Below are 20,871 nucleotides of genomic sequence, written 5' to 3' on the forward strand. Positions count from 1 at the left end.
CGAGAGGTGACAATGTGCTAGCAGCCCTCACTCTCAGTGCCTCCTCAGCCTGGGAGCCCAACGTGGGGCACTTGAGGAGTCCTTCAGCCCACCACGGCACCGTGGGAGCCCCTCTCTGGGCTGGCTGTGGCTGGAGCCGCCTCCCTCTGCTTGCTGGGAGGTGTGGAGGGAAAGGCATGGAGGGAGAGGCGCGGGCGGGAATGGGGGCTGCATTGGCAGGCCAGTGTGAGTTCTGGCTGGCCGGGGCGGGCTCGGTGGGCTCGCACATGGAGTGGCCAGAGGTGCGGCCCAGGGCAGTGAGGGGGTTAGCACCCGGGCCAGCAGCTGCTGAGGTTGCGCTAGGTCCCCCAGCAGTGCCAGCTCGCTGGCGCACTCAAATTCTCCCAGGGCCTTAGCTGCCTCCCTGCGGGGTAGGGCTGGGGACCTGCAGCCCACCATGTCTGAGCTCCTCCCCCTGTGGTGGGCTCCTGCACTGCATGAGCCTCCCCTATGGGTGCCGCCCCCTGCTCCGTGGCACCTGGTCCCCTTGACAGCCCAAGGGCTGAGGAGTGCAGGCGAGGCTCGGGACTGGCAGGCAGCTCCACCTGTAGCCCTGGTGCAGGATCCACTGGGTGAAGCCAGCTGGGCTCCTGAACTGGATGGGGACTTGGAGAACTTTTATATCTAGCTGGAGGATCCTATGTGCACCAATCAGTACTCTGTATCTAGCTAACCTAGTGGGGACTTGGAGAACTTTGCCCTCTAGCTCTCTGTGTCTAGCTCAAGGATTATAAATGCACCAATCAGCACTCTGTGGTCTAGCTCAGGGTTTGTAAATATGCCAATCAGTACTCTTTGTCTAGCTCAAGGTTTGTAAATACACCAGTTGGTACTCTGTATCTAGCTAACTCTGTATCTAGCTAACTAACACTCTGTGACTCTGTGTCTAGCTCAAGGATTGTAAACCCACCAATCAGCACTCTGTCAACACAGACCAATCAGCTGTCTGTAAAATGGGCCAATCAGCTCTCTGTAAAATGGACCAATCAGCAGGATGTGGGTGGGGCCAGATAAGGGAATAAAAGCAGGCTGCTGGAACTAGCCGTGGCAATCTGCTCGGTGGCTTTATGCACTGTGGGAGCTTTGTTCTTTTGCTCTTTGGGATAAGTCTTGCTGCTTCCAACTTTTTGGGTCTAGGCATTATGAGCTCTAACACTCATGGGGAAAGTCTGCAGTTTCACTCCTGAAGCCAGTGAGACCAGGAACCGGTCCTCCCCCAAGAACGAACAACTCCAGACGTGCTGCCTTTAAGCGCTGTAATACTCACCACGAAGGTCTGCAGCTTCACTTCTGACAGCGAGACCATGAACCCACCAGAAGGAAGAAGCTCCAGACACATCTGAACGTCTGAAGGAACAAACTCGGGACACACCATCTTTAAGAACTGTAACACCACAAGGGTCCGCGGCTTCGTTCTTAAAGTCAGTGAGACCAAGAACCCACCAATTCCAGACACAATTACACACACTTTAGATTTGTGTTATGGTAAACCCCATTTCTGTTTTGGCTACTATTGTTTTATAACAAATTAGCTGAAACCTAGGAGCTTAAAACTATCATTTTATTTTATTCAAAATCTTGAGTCAGGAATGTGTGAAAGATTTGCCTGGAGGATTCTAGTCAATGTCCTTCATGTCGTTGCAGTCAGATAGATGCTAGAGTTGAAACAGTTGTGGGACAAACTGTGAAAGCTCAGGATTGTCCAGACTCCTCCGTTTCTTCTTGTGGTGTCAGGGCTAGTTGGGCTTCCTCACAGCAAGGCAGCCTCCAGATAGGGCATCTAAAGGCTTCGAGAGAGACTGTTCCACTGAGTAAGGGGGTAACTGCACAACTTTTTATGTTCTAGCCTCAGAAGTCATATGGCATCACCTCTGTCATACTTTTTTGGTCAAAACAATCACAAAAGCCATGTGAGTTTCAAGCAGGGAGAGAAGAGATAGACCCCCCCCTCTTGAGGAAAGGAATGTCATAAAAATTTCAAATATGTTTCAAAAATTGACACAAAAGGTAATTACAGTAGTTCCTGCAAGGAATTATGAGTAGAGAAGTGAAATGAAGGATGGAAAGTCATGCCTGGGAATGAGAGGTGGACAGGGCATTGAAGGGGAAGGCCTTGGGGAACAATTAGCTCTTAGCGGTAAGAGAGGGATTCTGGATGAATTTCCTGTCTCTGGTTTGGGCAACAGCCTTCCATAGAAATAAGGAAGGGGATACCAGGGTGAGTAGGTTTGGGGTTGGGGGAAAGGTGTGGAGTGGGATGGCAGTGTTAGTTTGAGGTGCCAGGAGCATCTCCGGATGGAGGTGTCTAGGAAGTAATTTGATTGATAGACTGTAAACCCCTTGTGGGCAGGGGCTGCATTTGTATTAGGTTGGTGCAAAAATAATTGCGATTTTTGCTGTGACTTTTACACCAACCTAATATATCAGTCATCTTTGGTGTCCCAGTGCCTTGTGCAGAGGGCTCGCTGACTTTGTCAGTATATACAGGTGAGAGCTCAGATCTGGGCTAAAGACAGAGACCTGGGAGCACTCTGACTAGGGATAGTGATGAGTGCCATGGACCTGGAGAAGATTACTTTGTGAGAATATAAAGCAGATGTCATCCTAGGTTGGATTTTTCAGGTTGAATCTGGACAACCAAAGCATTATGACAATATTTTTTAAACTGTGTATTTTACATGGTCTTGAAAATTAGAAAATCTGGTACTACAATCCCACATAGCAGCGATGAGTAGAGTGGAGCAACGTCAGTGCCCTTCAAGTGGGCATGTGATTGCCTGTGTGCCACACAACTCCATGTGTGTCTGTGCACTGAATACGTGGTCTGCCTCGTGAAGTCTGGGGACCTCTGCTTTCCAGCAGAAAAGCCAAGGGCCAAGGAGTGATTCCTCTGGAGCAACAGCATTTAGGGAGTAGGAGAAGAAAACAAAGAAGATTGAGAAGGAACAGCCCACAGATATTCAAGAATGTGCATAAAATATAATAGCTAATTGATTTGCTGACTGTATTAGCACCTATTTTTTTAATTGAAATATTGGCCAAAAAGAAAGCTAACTAATTTGTATTTACGAATTTTTAAAACTATGCTTTATTTCTCACCTCAACATTAAGTGATTCAAAATTAAACATATAATGTTGATGGTAATAACAAACACAGGTAACTGGCAGAGACATAATTTATGCCTAAGTAGTCCGATTTTAAAACATCCTGTCTTAACTGCCATGCAATATTGCCTCAGACATTTGCTTAAAAATCCCTAAAATTGTTTCATGATGTGGAGAGGAATGAAAGGAGCAGCAGGAAAGAACGAGAAGAGACCTGAAGATGGAACTAGATGGGGCCCTGGGAAGAGGCCTGAGTTTGGGGCTGTGTCGAGAATTCGATCAGCCATGAGACCAGGAAAGTCACATCGCTAGGGGACTAAGCTACATTTTGATAACCAGACTATATAAATTGTGTTGAGCAAAAGCGATTGGACTGTTTGTGGAGAAGAGAGGCTGAAAGAAGAGAAGTATTATAGGTATTATTTCTTTTTCATGGTGACAGTTTATGAGCTAGTTCTGCAACATGCTGTATCTCTCAGGATGGCAGTTTCTGGAAAGAGTTCATGAACTTCATTAAACGGGACGGGAACAAAACAGCAGATTAAGGACTTAAAGAGAGAGACCTTCTGGATTCAGGTTTAAGTTAACTCTTTAGACTCTGGCTGGAAGAGTCTACACTGGATTGTTTAAGTGGTATAGGAACCACTGAGGCCTTTCCTCACTATTTAAATAGAAAACTTTCCTTCACATTTAAAATATGAGTCAGAAGGTGTTATTTTTATCCAATCGATTCCAAAGTATTATTCTTAATAAAAGTTGGCAATTTATGGATCCAAAAGTTCCATTTTAACTGAAAGTTTGGTTCAAAGTAGGAGGTATCCACATCTACTTCTTTATGTTCAGTGCATTTTGATTCTGAAATTAAACTTGCTTTGTTTCCAGGAGAAAATGACTTTCAAATTAAACTCTGGAATATGTGCTTGATTTTAGATTTCTCAAAAGTATTCCAATGTTTACCTCCTAGGATTTATAAATGCAGAAATAAAAAATTCTCTTTTCATTTCCCCTGCAACAGTGAGGGGAAAAAAAGATGCAACCTAAAATTTGTCACCCTCCTCAGATGTATCGCCTAAGAATAACTATATCCAGGTTTATAGTATTTTACGGTGGTTACTTGCTCTGTAGTTCTTAAATTTAGAAGAATTGCAGTTTTTCTAATTGGTATATAATAAAGAGGAATGATATGACATAAATGATTTCTTTTCCTTGGGTTGCCATCCATCCTCCTGAAAAATTTTGCCTACAATAGCACTGAAATTATTTAAATTGCAATCTTTACCAGTTCTTCCTAGGGAACATTGTGTGGAGTTTCACAGGGACTGAGAATGAGTACTCTGGAGCCCAAATGATGGAGTTTGAATCCTGATTGTGTCCCCTCCTGGCTGTATAATCCTGGGCAAGTTGTTTAACCTTTCTTTGCCTCAGTTTCCTTATCAGAATGGGGTAAATTTTAGTGTTATTTCATAGGCTTATTATGAGGAATACATGAGTTAATGTTGGTAAAGTAGTTAGAACAGTATCTAATAGTAAATGCAAAATACATGTTTGGTGTACAAATAGTGAAATAAAGTACCATGTACAGAAAACAAGTTATAGTGTTTGAGGATGCAGGTTCTAATCCCAACTCCGCTACTTGTTAGCTGTGTACGTATGGTCAAATTACTTCACCTCTGTAAGCATCAGTCTGTAAGACAGAATAATTGCTCTGAGTAGTACCTGCTTCACAGAGTTTCTTTGAGGATTAAGTGTGAGGGTCTATGGCAAGCACATAGCAGAGTGCCTGCTCCATGGTGCCAATGATTACAAACACATATTTTTTAGTTGCTGTGAATTCTCTGCCCTTTTCATTAAGGCGTATCTTCAATTCTTAACTTCACATTTCAAATTCATTTCTGGACATCTAGAGACCCAGATAAGGATGCTTTGAAATGAATGGCCACGGGGTTAGAATGAGAGTAAGTGAGAAGCTAGATCAATTACTTAAGATCCCAGTGGGCCTTGTAGGGTGGCCTTGTGTTAGGGAATTTCCCACTGTCTATGGTCTGGTCCAAAGCCCCACGGGCCCAGAAACCACACTTGTCAGCAGCTTCAGAACCCATCTGTCCTCCAGAACTGGACTCATATTAATGAAGCTCATACAACTAATGTGTGAAATCAGAATGCCAATGTTTCCATTTACAATGAGAAGTGAAACAGCTGAAGATGGGTGGCTCATCTTCCCACCCAGCGCATTTTGCTCCTGTAGGCAGACCACATGGGGAGCAAATCACTAACCCGGCTGTCAGTTTATTAATTTATAAGGAAAGACCTAGCTGCTGAGTTGCTCCTCAACTCCCTCAAGTTTTAAACAAGGTTTCCCTAAAGACATGCCAGATAGGCTCCCATATTTGTATCAGAAAGCAGCTTGGTGAGCATGGAATCAGAAGGGCAGACTGTTCTCAGACCCATAGGTGTAATGGAATGAGAGAAGCAGAGCCATAATAGGGAGGGGCATGCCTCTAGAACCCTACCCCAGTGTTTCCGTGGCTACTGCCTGTGCTTACTTCCAAGGCTGCTTTTTGTCTACTTGCTGGTCTGAGACGGACTGTCCATGGGACACATCTGGCCTTTAAAAGCTTTTGTTTGTCTCAATCAGGAATATTCATGTAACAACCCAGAGCTGTAGCCTTTCTTGAAAAAATCCAGAGATCTAACCCCTTCCCACATCTGATCAACCATCTGGAGCTGAGCAGAGACTGTCTTCTTTAAAGGAAATTTGAGTGCTGCCTTCATTCAGTTCACTGTGGTCTCTGCCAGGTCCAAGACATTGATCTGCATTACCTACAGGTAATGCTTGTGCCTTCAGGCATTTGAGTTTGCACCCTTCTGACAATTAAAGTTGCCTTTATTTACCTATGTGCTGACCTGCTATATATTTATTTCAAAGTTTAATTCTTAGATGGCAGTCTTATTTTCTCATTTTCAAATGTACTGTCACCCCTAAGCAGGGGAACACATCTTAGTTTGCAAGTCGTAGAGGGTTACAGTGATACAAAGCCTGAAGTGTAAACTTCATAGCCTCAAGGAAGTGGGATACCCCTAATCTGCCTCAGGAAATCTGTGACATTGCTGGCCATGCTTCTCTATTTCTAGATCAAGAGCCCTTTCTTCCTCCTGGCTGAAGAATATTAAGTCCTCTCACTTTCTGAACTTTTTGTAGAGCTACAGAGAAACATCATGTGAACATCTGTGTTTCCAAAAGAGATACATTTGGATGCATTGTTTGCAAATGTACTTACCATGGGATTTCTTTAAGGAACAAGAGTTTATTTTAACTTTGATGTTATAAATTAATAATCAGATACAGGAAGATATATGCACCATTTGTTAGGATTCCTAAGAACTATGGGCTTTTAAATTTTCACCATCTCTAATAAATGGAGAAAATTTCATTATGTGATTTGATCACTGATTGTAAAAAATGAACTTGTCTCTCAAGAAAGCATTTTTTTCTTCAAATGAATAACTTGTTCCCACTTTAATTCTTACCAATTTTCTAAATAAGTGACAGTTAATCTCTGAGTTATTGGTTTGGGAAAATAGATTGACTTGAGAAGATAGAAATGTCATTTCAAGGTCTTACTATATCTCACAGGTTCATACTACCTCAAATTTGACCACTTTATATCTTGAATGATCTTTAGGATGCAAGGTTATAACATATTCTCTTCTCTCTGTATCCACAGCATCTTGTTTGTATTTCTTACACTAACATTTACTCCATCTTATTTACACTACTGTAAAATTAAATAATGCATCAGCACAACCTCTGGCACATGGTTACTTCTCCATTTCATCATCATCATCATCATCATCATCATCATCATCAGTCTGCTTGCAAGTCTTTTTCTTCAATTAGTCCATAAATGTATGTATTGATTCTATGGTCTGCTTCATGTTTGAAACCTCTAATACTGTATGAGTTACATAGCAGTTACCCTGTAAGGATTAATTGAACTACTCAGAAGAAATATAAATTTTTCTCAGTTCCCCTTTAGATACGCAATCTAACATTATTGTTGGTAATGCTTCATGAATAATGACCAAAGAACATTTAATTTTTATATTTTTGACTCAAGAATTATAGGTAAATAACTGAGAAAAAATAATTTTTTAATTAAACCACAAATTTAAAAATAAAAAACAGCAAAGGACATTATAAACAATGGTAAAAATATACACAGAAGGGTGATATCTATAACTCATGTAATTGACAAAGGAATAGAACCGTAATATTTAAAATATTACAAAGACCTCCTAAATATTTGTCAGGAAAAGGCAAATAACTCAATAGAAAAAAAGGCCAATAATAAGGTAAAATACTGAACTTTGGTAGTAATCAGGGAAATCCAAATTAAAACATTGAGACTTGATACCAATCAAAAACAAAAAACAGAAATATCAAGACCCTTGGTATTTCAGCATCTTGGATCATCAGTACTATGGAGATTGTTTACAAGAGTTTGGTGTGACAAAAATTCTTATACACTGTTGGTTGAATTGTAAACTAGCCTGGTTATGTTGGGATGCAGTTTGGAAATATCTAGTAAAGGTGAAGGTGTACATATCGTATGACCCCACAATTCCATTCCTAGATATTCACCTTTAAACGAATACATGCACATGTACAAGAATTATAATAGTTTTATAACAGTAATAAATTAGAACCAACTTAAATGTCTATTAATAGGAGAATGGATACATAAATTGGAATGCTGTACAGCAGTTAAAATGAATAAACTAAGCAGAACCACATGTAAATCTTAAGAAGATAATGCTAAGCAAAAAAGAAAGATTTAAAGGATCTATACACTATTATATTTGTATAAAGAATAAAACATGGAAAATAATATCTTGTTTATGGATATACACATATCTAATAAAAAGTATTATAAAAGGTATACAGTATTATAATAAAATGTATTATAAAAGATATACAGTAATGATACAAGCCAACCCAGGAGGGCGTTTACTTTTGGAGAGAGAAGAAAGGATGAGATAGGTAAAGATATATGGAGGTTTTAGATGTGTCTAATAATATAATGGTTTACTTCTTCCAGAAAATCGGAAGCAAATTTGGCATAATTTTAAGTAGAGGCAAGGAGAATGGAAGGAGGGTGTCAACAGACCATGTAGGAGGTTTAAGTTACTAGGATCAGTGGGCTTAGAGAATAAAATAGAGCCAAACAGGCATCAGTTTGTCAACACTGTATAAATTCAGATCCTCATTAGTCATACTAAAAGTCAAACAGCCCTTACTCTTGCTTCAGACTCTAAGCACCTTCAGCTGTGTCATTTTTAAAAAGGGGTTGAAACTGTGGAAATCTAAGGGAATACAAAAGCAGAAGATGTGATGAGCATGCCTAAAAAATGTGAAGATTTAAGGACTAGAGCAAGCCAGAAAAAGCAACAAAAGGTTTAGATTTTGAGTTAATTAGGAAAGCAATTGTTATACCCAATTCAGAAGCCTGAAATGTTTCAGTGAGCTGTTAATAAAAAAGTTTGTTTACTCTGATCCAAGACTAAATTAATATAAAGCATATTATTATAAACATTGGACTGTTGATATGTTTGCAGTTGAATAAATCCAAGCTGTATTTTATAAAGCCAATAAAATTGCTTGCAGGTGGCCAACAGGAGAAAACAAAAAAACAAAACAAAAAAAACACCCGAAGACCTTGGCCAGTTTTAGAAGGTACATTGGAGATTCTAATGCAGCTTCCTGTCTCTGTCTCTCTCTGCCCTTTCTTTTTCTCTTTTCTGTCTTTGGCATTCACTTTAACCAGACTGAAAAATTGGAGTATTCATAAATTGGGGCTGGTAAAGAATGGAGAGTGGGACAGAAAAGAGCACCATCATTTCTATTACATTGTTTTAAAAATAGTAAAGGAGAGTAGTCCACTTAGTGAGTACAATGTACCAAAATATGGAAATAAAAAATATTAAAATATTTTTAAATGTAACATGTTCTTTTCAAATACCTAAGGAATACATTAATTCATTTTTATTTTACAAGATTTACGCAGGAGGTAATAAACTGAGCAAAACATTGATCTCCCTTTGTCCCCCATCACTTCCTTACTTCAAATCTCTTTCCCAGACCTAACCATGTGTCCACAGTTGGTGTGCAGTTTTCTGGGCCCTTTTCTGTGAATATGCATATAAAAATGTATATACTCATAACTGGGATAATATATTTTTCTACAATATGTTATTTCTGCTTAATATCTTTTAGGGAGCTATGCATCTCAGTGCATCTAGATAACCTGATTCTTTAAAAGAAAATAACTATGTAGTATTCCTTAGTATGATTAACCCATTATTTATTTAACTCTTCCACTGTTTAGGGCTCCTTGCATGGTTTCCTGTTTTGACTACTGTAATTCTCCAGTGAACATTCCAGTATATTCATCATTGCAGTAAAGGGCAAATGTGACTTAATGCATAACAGTATCTGGTAATTACAGTAGTATTATCAGGAATCTGCCTTTCATGTATTTGACTTTGTTTTTCTCATCATCAGCCTCATTTTTAGACAACCTCTTTTAGACAATTTTTAGACAATGTGGTACCAGATACAACAACCAGCAGTTCTACTCTTAATGTTCTACAAACTTAACCTCTTTCTCAATGTTAGCAAAAGTGGAGAGGTTGGCATGCTTACTAGACCAGCGTGGGTCACATGCCCATCCTTGACCCCTGCGTTGTAGCTCTGTGCATAGTATGCAATGATTTTACGTTTTTGTAAATAGGAGATAAATAGACATCCTAATGGTGTCCAGATTTACATCATTGGGATTAAAGTGTTCTAAGTATTTGCTAGAGTAATGAAACGAGTAAGTTGTTTCACAGCATTGCATATGATAATGAAACATGTTATATATGGAAGATCATTAATATTCTAAAAAGGGGACAATTTCTCAATTCAAGAAAGTGTTGCTCAGTGTATTTGCTGAAAATTCAGTGATATGAGGAACATATTTCTTAATTTTATATTATTTCCCAAAACATAGCAAAAAATCCATATTTTATTCATTTATTAAATAATTTTTTGATTAAATTCTGCTATGTATTGATGACCATGTCAATAGCCTGTTGAAACAAAATTCCTGCCGTCAGGTTTCTTACATTCTTGTTAGAGACCACAGACTATAAATAGGTAAACAAATGAATAAAGAACATTTTAAACTGTGATGTACTATAAAGGAAATAAAAAAGATCATCTGATAGAAAGTAATTGGAAAAGGTTACTTCAGGGAAGGTAGTCAGGGAAGACCTTCCTAAATGTTCTGGAAAGAGAATATTTGAACCACCACCTGAAGACTGAAAATGAACCTTGAACCTCAGGCCTATGCTATTCAATATGGTAGCCACTAGCCATGTGTGGCTATTGAACACTTGCATATGGCTAGCTCCAGTGGAAATATAACACGAGTGCAAAACATATCCTGGATCTCCAACACTAGTACAAAAATGATAAAACATTTAATAATTTTATAATTATTACATGTTGAAATGATGATGTTTTAGACATACTAGGGTAACCATTATTAAAATTAATGTTTCTTTACTTTTTTAATGTGACTACTAAAATATTTTAAATTACATGTATGCTTCACTTTATATGTCTAACAGCCGTGTTCTAGTTAGTTTCAGCCTACTTACTGTTATTAACATGGACTTTTTCAGCTTTTTTTCCTTGAAGAGGCTGATGGCAAGTGAATTTATGTAGTAGACTTTTCTCCAAGCATCTATGTCTATAATATTTATTGACCGAGGTATCCAAATATAATAACTCAATATTGATCAAGCTTACTACAACTCAGGGTTAAGGTATAACATGTGCTGGAGAAAGCATGTAAAATTGCCACATTTACTAGAGGAGTTGTATCATTAGTCGTGTTCCTTTAGAAGGGTTCACAAAACAAATAAAAGGGGACTCTGAGTTGGTGAGGTAGGCAGAGCTAGCAGCACAAGGTAATAACAGCGTCGGAAAGGATTTCTGTGGGAAACAGCAGCAGCAAAGCATGAAGATCTATTTCCATTCTCTACTTACTGAAGGAGATTCTATTGTGTTAGTAAAGCATGCCACTTCTTGCATGTTAAAACAGAATTTTCTTCTACAATTGTTTTCATACTGATGGGAATGTTAGTGACTTGAGTGTTCCTTTTTTTTTTACATGTCTTTCTGGGAGATGTTGGCAAGTTCTCACACCCTTAATAACATTAAATTAATTCACTGCAGAGAACAAGCAGAATAGTTTTCTTTGTGCAGTGTTGTTATTCTCATTTCCTGTTGTGGCTTTTGCCATGGGGAAGAGGTTGGCTACTAAAACTGCACGTTTGATTTAGCAGGTGAAGTTTTTAATATTTAATGTGAGTATTTTAGGACCCCAGATATGATGTTTGTTATGTAATCTGTACTAACAGTTTTGCAATGGGAAACTCTTCCCCTACTGGTTTGAGAGTTGAGTCATATCCTGTGAATCTAAAGCTACGTTATTTAAACATCACGGGTTCTTCTTACTTTCATTCCAAGTCGCTGCTGTGCAGAGCAGCAAGTGCTCCGTGCAGGGCTGTTGCTATCACTTGGAGGTGAACAGCCTCTTTTGCCAGTATTCAGTGAAGAAAGGCAAGTCTAAATATGCAGTTCTCTCACTGGAGTGAAAGATGTTTTGTTCATTTCTAATCAACTATGCTAGACAGCTGCAAGCTGAAAAGTGCTTGCAATTTGCCATTTATTTGTAATAAGGTAAGTAACATATTTTGGTTTACTCATTGGATTGTGGCAGCCTTAATGTGGCAGTTTAGGTATATGATTGTACCTTAGAAAAAATGCCTTCTCACGGGGTATTGAAGGTTGCATTGGGATTCTAATACAGATGATTTTTAATTTACGGTATAATCTACTTGTGAGATACATAGTATAATACATTGATATTCCTTTTATGATCATTTTTAATGAAAAATATAGTGCCTGAGAAATGGAAACATTGTAGTAGCTTTATATTGGTTTGGTTTTTTTTTTTTTTTAAGGATTTAGTAGTTGTCAGGTTCTTATTTTCTTATATTTCTTTTGCTACCCTATGATCTCAGTTAAAGGTGAAACATGTATCAGATTTATATGATTATCTTTGAATAATTATAGCTCAATAATTATATTTTTCTATTGAAATAAAAAGTGGGCTTAGTAATTATTAGAAAGTTTAAAGTGGAAAATTAGTGAAAGCCTCTGGACCCTTCACATTTGGCTTTCCATTTAAGTGAAAGGCAAGCATACTTAGAAACTTCTGATTATTCTGTTTGTTTTAAAATTGTATGAGCTTGTTTATCACTGCCTACTTTCTCAATTGCTGTTGGAGGCAGTCATACGAATTGTGTGGCTAGAGAAATCTGTGGATAGAGAATGAATGAGAGGTTTATTTTTCAAATTGTTTAAGCTTGCTTTTAAAGCTAATTCAAAGATTGGGGTGACACAGGAATATTGTCTTGGCTTTATATTGGTTGAAGAAATAACATCAAATCAGTGTTTAAAGTGGTATTTGGTATCCACATAACTTTGCATACTCATATTTAAGGCCTTTAAATTCCTTGGTTTCGAGAGCTATAACTGAATGAGCAAGATATTAATGACTTGAGGTTTTCAAAAATGTGTCTGCTAATGGCTGGCATTATGAATACTTTGGTACTTCTTAATTGACTTACTATCATGCTTGGAGATTGCTTCATTTCTATTCAAAATTATAACCACTGCAAAGTTGCTATATTCTAACTAAAACATGGAAATTACTTTTCATTAGATATATATTCGATAATTCATGTTTTTGCAAAGGTCAAGGGGTTAATGAGCTGATGGGAGGTATGTCATGATTCTCCTCTTCTTTGGAGTAGAAATTGAAATTATTTCAACTTCCAAACATATTCGAAGGCAGTATTTTAAATTGGAGAATACGGTATTCCAAATTGGAGAGTACTGCTTCCTTTGCAGGTTTTGTGGGCTAAGGATTCTCTGTTTGGTCTAGTTTGATGGAGCATGGATTTGTGGAGTGATATTATCAAAATGTAACATCTGACTTTTGCAATTTCTTAGCTATTGCCACAGTACAAGTGTCCAAATCTTTACTCTGGGAATTGAGCCATAAAAGTACAAATGCTTAAAGGACAGTGGTAGATTTTGCATCTTTCAAAACTGGAGGTGGTATGGTAGATTGTTTTGATACACTGTATTTGTTGAAAGTGATGAGCAAAAAGAGATTTCTCCAAAGCTTACCTTTAAAAAAGAAAAAAGAAAAATGTAAACAACCAATGAACTTCCAATCCTTTCTGTTAGAATTGAACTGCTATTTTATATTTATATAACTGTACTCTTTTTCAGAGCTATGAGAAGAGAAAAAGATGACTTTTCAGAATTAGAGAAGTTAATGACATATGTTCTGCTATACCAGTGAACATGATAGATTTGAAAATAAAACTTTGCTTTAAAATCTCTTAACTTAAGATTTAGAAGACAATTAAAAGTTTTCTTGTGTTGGTGATATTAATAAAAGTTATTCTTTATGCCTAAAAATTCATAACATGGTCACCATTTATTTTAATAAAAAATATAACTCTTATGAAAAGTGTATGCTATCTTCATATCCTGTGCTGCAATGTATAGTTTCAAGAGATAAGTGGAATTTATCATCATGCTATCTTATGAATAAATCCTAGCTCTGCTTTGTAATAAAGTTCATGTTTGCTTTGATTCCAAGAACTATAGAAATCTACTACATGATCATTAGGAGATGAAGGTAAACAGATGGAATTAATAGGCATGTATCTTTTACAATCTTTGCTAAATATAAATGCAGTGAGATAGCATGTGGTCTATGTGACAAAACCCCGGGCTATAAGGAGTGCAGTGGGAAGAATCAACACTTCTTTGTAATATCAGAGAAAACTTCTAGTTTTGGAAGTGACAATGAAGCCCTTGTCTTCTTTTGATTTTGTTTTTCTATCTACAGAGTAGGGAAACACTGTGATGCTAGATGACAGTCCCATACTTCCCATAGGTGCTTAGTAAATGTTAGTGATACTGGGAACATCAAGGTAGATGAAGCATTTTGAACTCGCCAGGAGAGTCTGTTGTTATAAGTGCTGAGATTTGTAATGCATATCCCCCTGAGATAAACCCAAGTAGGAAAGCTATGGAGATGGTTTGTTGGGCTTTAATTCCATCTTAATTTAGTTGAGATACTCAAATTAGTCACTTAGTCTCCCTTTGCTTGAGTCATTTCACTAGTGGGATAGGATTAGTAATATTTATTCACAGCAACTTACAGCATACTGAAATATACCAAATCAAGTTCCAAATCTCCCTCCACAGGGATTTCTCTCCAAAATGAAAGTAATAGTAATGCCTAGCATTTAAGTCAGACTGTATAATAACTATTTATGAACTATCTGTTTTACAGCAACTTTATGAGGTATGGGTTCTATTATTATTATTATTATTTTCTTTTAATGATGGAGAAACTGAAGTACAAGGAAATTAAGTGACTTATTCCTGACATCACACAATTAGTAGTAGAATAACCAGAATTAAACCTAGGTAGTCAGGCTTCAGAGCCAAGATACTTAACTACATTCTATGCCACCTTCTATTAGAATCCCTTGGTCTTAGTAATTTGAAATGACTTCTATAAAGTACTACAGAGAGGAAAATACATCTTTTTAATGTTACTACATTTAATCATTTTAATAACTGCAACATTCTTATTCCTATTGAAACCCAGGCCTTTATGAGCCAGAAATATACTGAAGTTATTTGGAATTTACGTAAGATGGGGGCTTTTATTAACACAAATGTGTCTGGAATGAGCGTACATAACTGAGAGCTCTCCTAGGTGATCGTAGTCTGTGATGATACAAAAGATTTCCCTTTTTTGTTGTTGTTTTTGATGTGCAGGTGGGGCAGAAACAGTTTTCAGTCTATATTTAGTTATCTGATACAGTCCCAGGAAAGCTTTAGGGAATTTTGTGTTTTGATAGAAGATTAATGTCACATCTGTCTTTTTTCTGTTCATTCCCTAAACATTTCCTGGTGAAAGTCATTATTTGGGAAGGAGCGCATTGAACAAACTGTAGAATGGAGAAGTTTATGTCTGTTATACAACCAGGTCCATTTTGATTTGCTTTCCCTAGAGACTCCACAAATTATCTTTGAAATTCTTGGGTGGCTTTCAAACCTTCCTGTTTTATCAGGTCTTGCAAACAAGATGGAGGGATGGATGTATTCATGGATGGATGGATGGATGGATGAATGGATGGATGGATGGCAGGATGGATGGATGGATAGAGAGATACATGGATGGATGGATGGATGGATGGATGGATGGATAGAGAGATACATGGATGGATGGATGGATGGATGGATGGATGGATGGATGGATGGGCAGATACATGGATGGATGGATGGATGGATGGGCAGATACATGGATGGATGGATGGATAGACAGATACATGGATGGATGGATGGATGGATGGATGGATGGATGGATGGATGGATGGATTGTAGGGATAAATGAAGGTGTTCCCATATCTGTTCTGAGTCATGACTCATGTACCTGATACTGGATTGGGACGAGACTAGAAAATGTGGGCCCAGAGGAATGATGTATGAGATGTGAAAGAGTTTTCCTTAGTTCATCTCATATTTTGTTGTCTGATAGTTTTCAATGTGGAATGAACACAGCTATAAGCCATTTCTTGCCACAAGCCTTTCTTCTATTTCATATTAGTTTTTAAAATTATATATAATGAACCATAATTGATTTACTTCATCGATTCAAAAGCTAAATGTATGCAGATACATACATATATATTTATACACATTATTCATACGCAGAGAAAAAGAGAGACAGATAGAGGTGCGATAAAATTAAAAGGTCAAAATAAATTTGAACACCTAAGTTAATGAGAATTGTTAAACTTTGACTATTTTATAATTAATTTATTATGAAGAAAATAACCAAGATGCAGAAGAAACAATTATGGCAAAATATCAAAAAAGAAAGGTATTTTTAAGATCATTTTTCAATACTTGTTTACAAAAGTGCATAGCATTTCTTTCCATTTTGGAATGGCAGCTTTTTTCCCCACAATATTTTATCAGAGAACTCAAATAAGAAGTCTGGGAATCAAAATTTATTTGGCACAATTAGTCAATTGTGAGTGATCATTTCCAAAATAAGGAAGGTGACTAAAGGCTTGAGTTAGGAAATTCTGCAAGTTTCAGAGATGGTATTAAGATGTTATTGTTTCAAGTTTACAAGGCAGGGAGGGAATACAGAGAATATTTTCCTGTAAAAATACTTGATCAAGCACAACTAAACAGGATCAAAAACTTTAGACAATGGAAACAACTCTACTGGGAAAATTACGCATTTGGCTTTGACCCAAAGGAGTCATTAAAAACAAAAAGAAAAAAGAAAAAAAAAAACAATTATCATATAGATTTTCCCCCACCCCTAAACAAAATAGCATATTTTCACAGTTTGAGGACATTCTATTCCTGTATGTACAGAGGCCTTGTGTTATTTGAAATACATTTGATTCCTGTGGCTCACTGTTTTCTGGTGGTGATTTCCCTCACTTAGAAATAGCATGTTCCAAGTCAACAATCAGTGGACAGCATTACCCTGGCCCACTGGAAACCTTAACTCCACATAACTACAGTCTGAGACTCAGGTTTAATGTTCGACAGTGAAGGACTCGTTCTCTGACCCCTCTCATATTTCCAACAGTCTATGAACTATTTCAATATAGGAATTCCTTTTCTCTTTTTTCGTTTTTCAACTCAATGGTTCCTGTGAATCTTGAAATCAATTCTGAAACAATTACTTCTAAGTTTAATCCACCTGGAAAATTTTCACTAAACTCATGTCTAGAGTTTGAAAAATGTTATGCTTAACGTAAACGAATGAATGTTTCATGGCAAGTGTGTACAGTACTCGTTGACCCTTTATCTGCAGTTTTGCGTTTCAAGGTTTCAGTTACCCGTAGTACTGTATGATATTTTGAGAGACAGAGACAGAGGCCATATTCATATAACTTTTATTATAATATAACATTATAATTTTTCTATTTTATTATTGTTACTATTATCTCTTACTGGGCCTAATTTATAAGTTAAACTTTATCATAGGTATACATGTATAGAAAGAAATAGCATATATAGGGTTCAGTACAATTCTCTGTTTCAGGCATCCACTGGGGGTGTTCTAACATATTTCCTGAAAATAAAGGGATCACTGTACTTTAAATGTGTAAATAGCTGCAAAGAATCATTCACACACCAGACAGAAGAAGTCTCTGTAGCCTTATTACTGGTTTTAAATTATTGAAAAATCACACAGCATATGAACATTCAAGAGTTTCTGAAAGTCATGTAACAATTCCAAAAGTATCCACATTACCACTAGGAAGCCACTGATAATGGCAATAGTCACTTTTGTGAGAAAGTGTTAAGAAAGTTATAGTTCAAAGTTTTCTAAGGGGAAGAAACAAAGATAAAATTTTTACATAAAATTATCTCATCAAATCTAACTAAATAAGGTTAAAATATACCCAGGTTTTAGACCACATGGCAGGAGCTTTAAAACAAAGGGCAGCGTCTCCATTTGGGTGTTTTTTACATATCAGACATTAATTTTTTCAGAAATTAAGGACTGAAAACTGTATTTGCCACATTAATATATTCTTCCCATTATATTGTGACCTCTGCCTCATTGTATCTATTATTTGTGCAAGTTTTCATGAGAGATTATTTTTACATTTTACAATTTTAATTGTGGTTTTACAAACCAAAATTAAGGAGAAAGTTAACTAAAAACCAAACATCACTTTGATTTTAGAAGTTCAGTTCAATGAGTCAAAGCAGTTCAAAGTGTTGTACCAGCTGTAAAATGTCCATGATCTCTTTCTTTACCCTGAATAGTGTATAATTCATATGAATAATGTTTAATTGATTATGAATAGTGTATGAATATGAATAGTGTATGAATAGGAAATATTTATATGAATATTGATAATATTCATGCATCCATCCATCTAGCCATCCATGTATCTGTCTATCCATCCATCCATCCATCCATCCAGCAGCAAAGAGGAGTTGAGCCATTATCAATATGGGCTCATATATGAATAGTGTATAATTCATATTTACAAAATGTTGATAGTACAAGGTGCCTTAGAGATCAACTAACTCAACCCTCTCATTTTGCAAATAAAAAATATTCTGCCACAGGCAAATTAAATGACTTGTCTAAAATTATATAGCCAGCTCCTGACAGAGCCAAGCTGGGTGTGGGGTTGCTGTCATGTAGCTCTGCAATCTTTTTACAGCATCAGTCAACATGAGTATCCCTATCTGAATTTAGTATTTAAATTCTGCATTCATTTTTCCTGCTTATTAAAATGTTAATTGTGCACAGTATAAATCGATCTACGCTTGACCTAATTTCCTTTTGGCCACGAACATTTTTTTGAGCCATATTTTTTGGAAGGACATATTTTATGCCCTAGGTAGAACCACAGATTCTACCTGGAAGCTTCCCCTCATATCTGAAAGTTTGCCTTCATTTTTATTCTCTTGGCCCTGCAGATATACTTGTAATCACACAGATAGGTCCACATTTAACCGCTTGCGCACATCTAAGATTGGTTATACCTCTCTACCTGCTCCAACTTTCCAGATCCTAAAAATAAATGCATGTTCAAACTTCATAAATACAATTCATTGTATTACTAAAAATGTATACACCTATCCAAATCGGTTAGCAAAATAAATGGCAATCGATTACTAAACAGTATATTATGCCTTTATCATCAAAGTAGTAATGCCCTAGGAGTTGCCAGCCCTCTCTTGGTGGCCCCTCCAGAAGTTGGGTGGCCACACCCAAGCAGCAGCACTTCCAAGTGCTCAGTCCTCTACACCTTCAAGTGGACGGTGCTAAGGGGCTTGGCCTTCACCTTACAGGAGAGCGATTCTTCAGCTGCATGGTGAAGCAGATTCACCAGGGAATCTTGCTCAAACTACATGTACCCAGGCCTACGCCTGAGAGATTCTCAATCATTAGGTCATGGGTAGAGCCCAAGAATGTATTTTTTTCTCTCTTTTTATTTTACTTTTTTGAGATGGAGTCTCACTCTGTCCCCAAGGCTGGAGTGCAGTGGCACAATCTCCGCTCACTGCAAGCTCCACCTCCCAGGTTCAAGCCATTCTCCTGCCTCAGCCTCCCGAGTAGCTGGGATTTCAGGTACCTGCCACCATGCCTGACTAATTTTTTTTTTTTTTGGTATTTTTAGTAGAGACGGGGTTTCACTATGTTGGCCAGCCTGGTCTTGAACTCCTGACCTCGTGATCCACCCGCCTCAGCCTCCCAAAGTGCTGGGATTACAGGCGTGAGCAAGAATGTAAATTTTAAGAAAAGCCCAGGTAATTCTAATGCACATTTCAAGTTAAGAAAACCTGGGGCACCAAGAAAAGACTTCAAGGAGAGGGTCTGATGATGCCAACAACCAGGGCATCAACGAGGAAACGCTGAAGGGAGGCACCTGAGCTCCTGCGTGTTCCATATTCCTGCCATTCCCTTTCAACTTTACCTTTTTGTAGCATATCTAGTGTGCTCCCACATTCTAGCACTGTCTTCTTCCATATCTTGGGGAAACCTTTTGAGTATGGGCATAACCACTTGGAAAGACATAGGTGAACTCTCAGAACACCCTATGCTGGAAGGCTAGTCAGGGTGCAATCAGTCACTTCCCCACTGCATACTCAGTAAGGTTGAGGAGATGATGGGGGACAGTGTCAAGGGAGAACAGTCACAAAATGCAGGAATGAATGGGTACCCTTAATCCTAAGCCAGAGGCTCCCAGCCAAGCCTCAGCAGCAAAGAGAAGTTGAAACTTGAGTCTGGATGAGAGAAGTCTAATGAGGTGAGGAAGCTGAGATTCTGCTAACCAAAGAATAGCTTTGGCAAGTGCCACATTGTGGACATGGTCCTGCCTATGCCCAAGACTGAAAGAAAATTAAGACTAACTCCCTAAAAAAAAGAGAACAATAAGCTGTACAGGATAGCTGGGCTGCTGGAAGAAGGCCCTGCAAGCTTCATTGTGACCATGGGCTAGTGTGATGAGCTGTAACAAGGAGCAAAGTGGACCATGTGGCACAGGGCTTGAGAAAAATGTCCTCCATGCCTCCAGTGAAAATAGTTGCTAAATGCGCTTTGGGAGGCCAAGGCGGGCGGATCACGAGGGCAGGAGATCAAGACCATCCTGGCTAACACGGTAAAACCCCGTCTCTACTAAAAATACAAAAAATTAGCCCGGCTTGATGGCAGGTGCCTGTAGTCCCAGCTAATCGGGAGGTTGAGGCAGGAGAATGGCATGAACCCGGGAGGTGGAGCTTGCAGTGAGCTGAGATCGTGCCACTGCACTCCAGCCTGGCCAACAGAGTGAGACTCCATCTCCAAAAAAAAAAAAAGAAAGTTGCTAAGCAGAGTCCAAATTTGGAGCTAGAACAGTTGAAGTTGAATCTAGCTCCAAACATACATTGTGACTTTGAGAATATTATTTGTCCTCTGTGGGTTTTAGTTTCCTCCTCCTAAAATGAGAATGAAAACATCTTTGGAACTAGTAACCATAGGT

At 38.0% G+C, this 20,871-nt stretch overlaps 1 protein-coding gene across 13 annotated transcripts in view; it reads left to right on the forward strand.

Annotated features, from left to right (window-relative positions):
• Positions 1 to 20,871, forward strand: part of MCTP1 (multiple C2 and transmembrane domain containing 1) — a 594,209-nt gene that overhangs the window by 196,627 nt on the left and 376,711 nt on the right. For 2 of the 13 annotated variants that reach the window (XM_050794298.1, XM_050794300.1), the window contains exon 1: positions 10,809 to 11,935. The exons of 7 other annotated variants lie outside the window; for them this stretch is intronic. In XM_050794298.1, coding sequence (XP_050650255.1) covers positions 11,879 to 11,935 — 57 coding nt within the window. In that variant the 5' untranslated portion in view covers positions 10,809 to 11,878. Of the gene's footprint in view, positions 1 to 10,807; positions 11,936 to 20,871 lie in introns of those variants that run through there. 4 more of the 13 variants (XM_050794301.1, XM_050794304.1, XM_050794297.1 and 1 more) reach the window with 3 other exon arrangements.

The sequence above is a fragment of the Macaca thibetana genome, chromosome 6 (genome assembly GCF_024542745.1).
Source record: "Macaca thibetana thibetana isolate TM-01 chromosome 6, ASM2454274v1, whole genome shotgun sequence".
NCBI lineage: Eukaryota > Metazoa > Chordata > Mammalia > Primates > Cercopithecidae > Macaca > Macaca thibetana.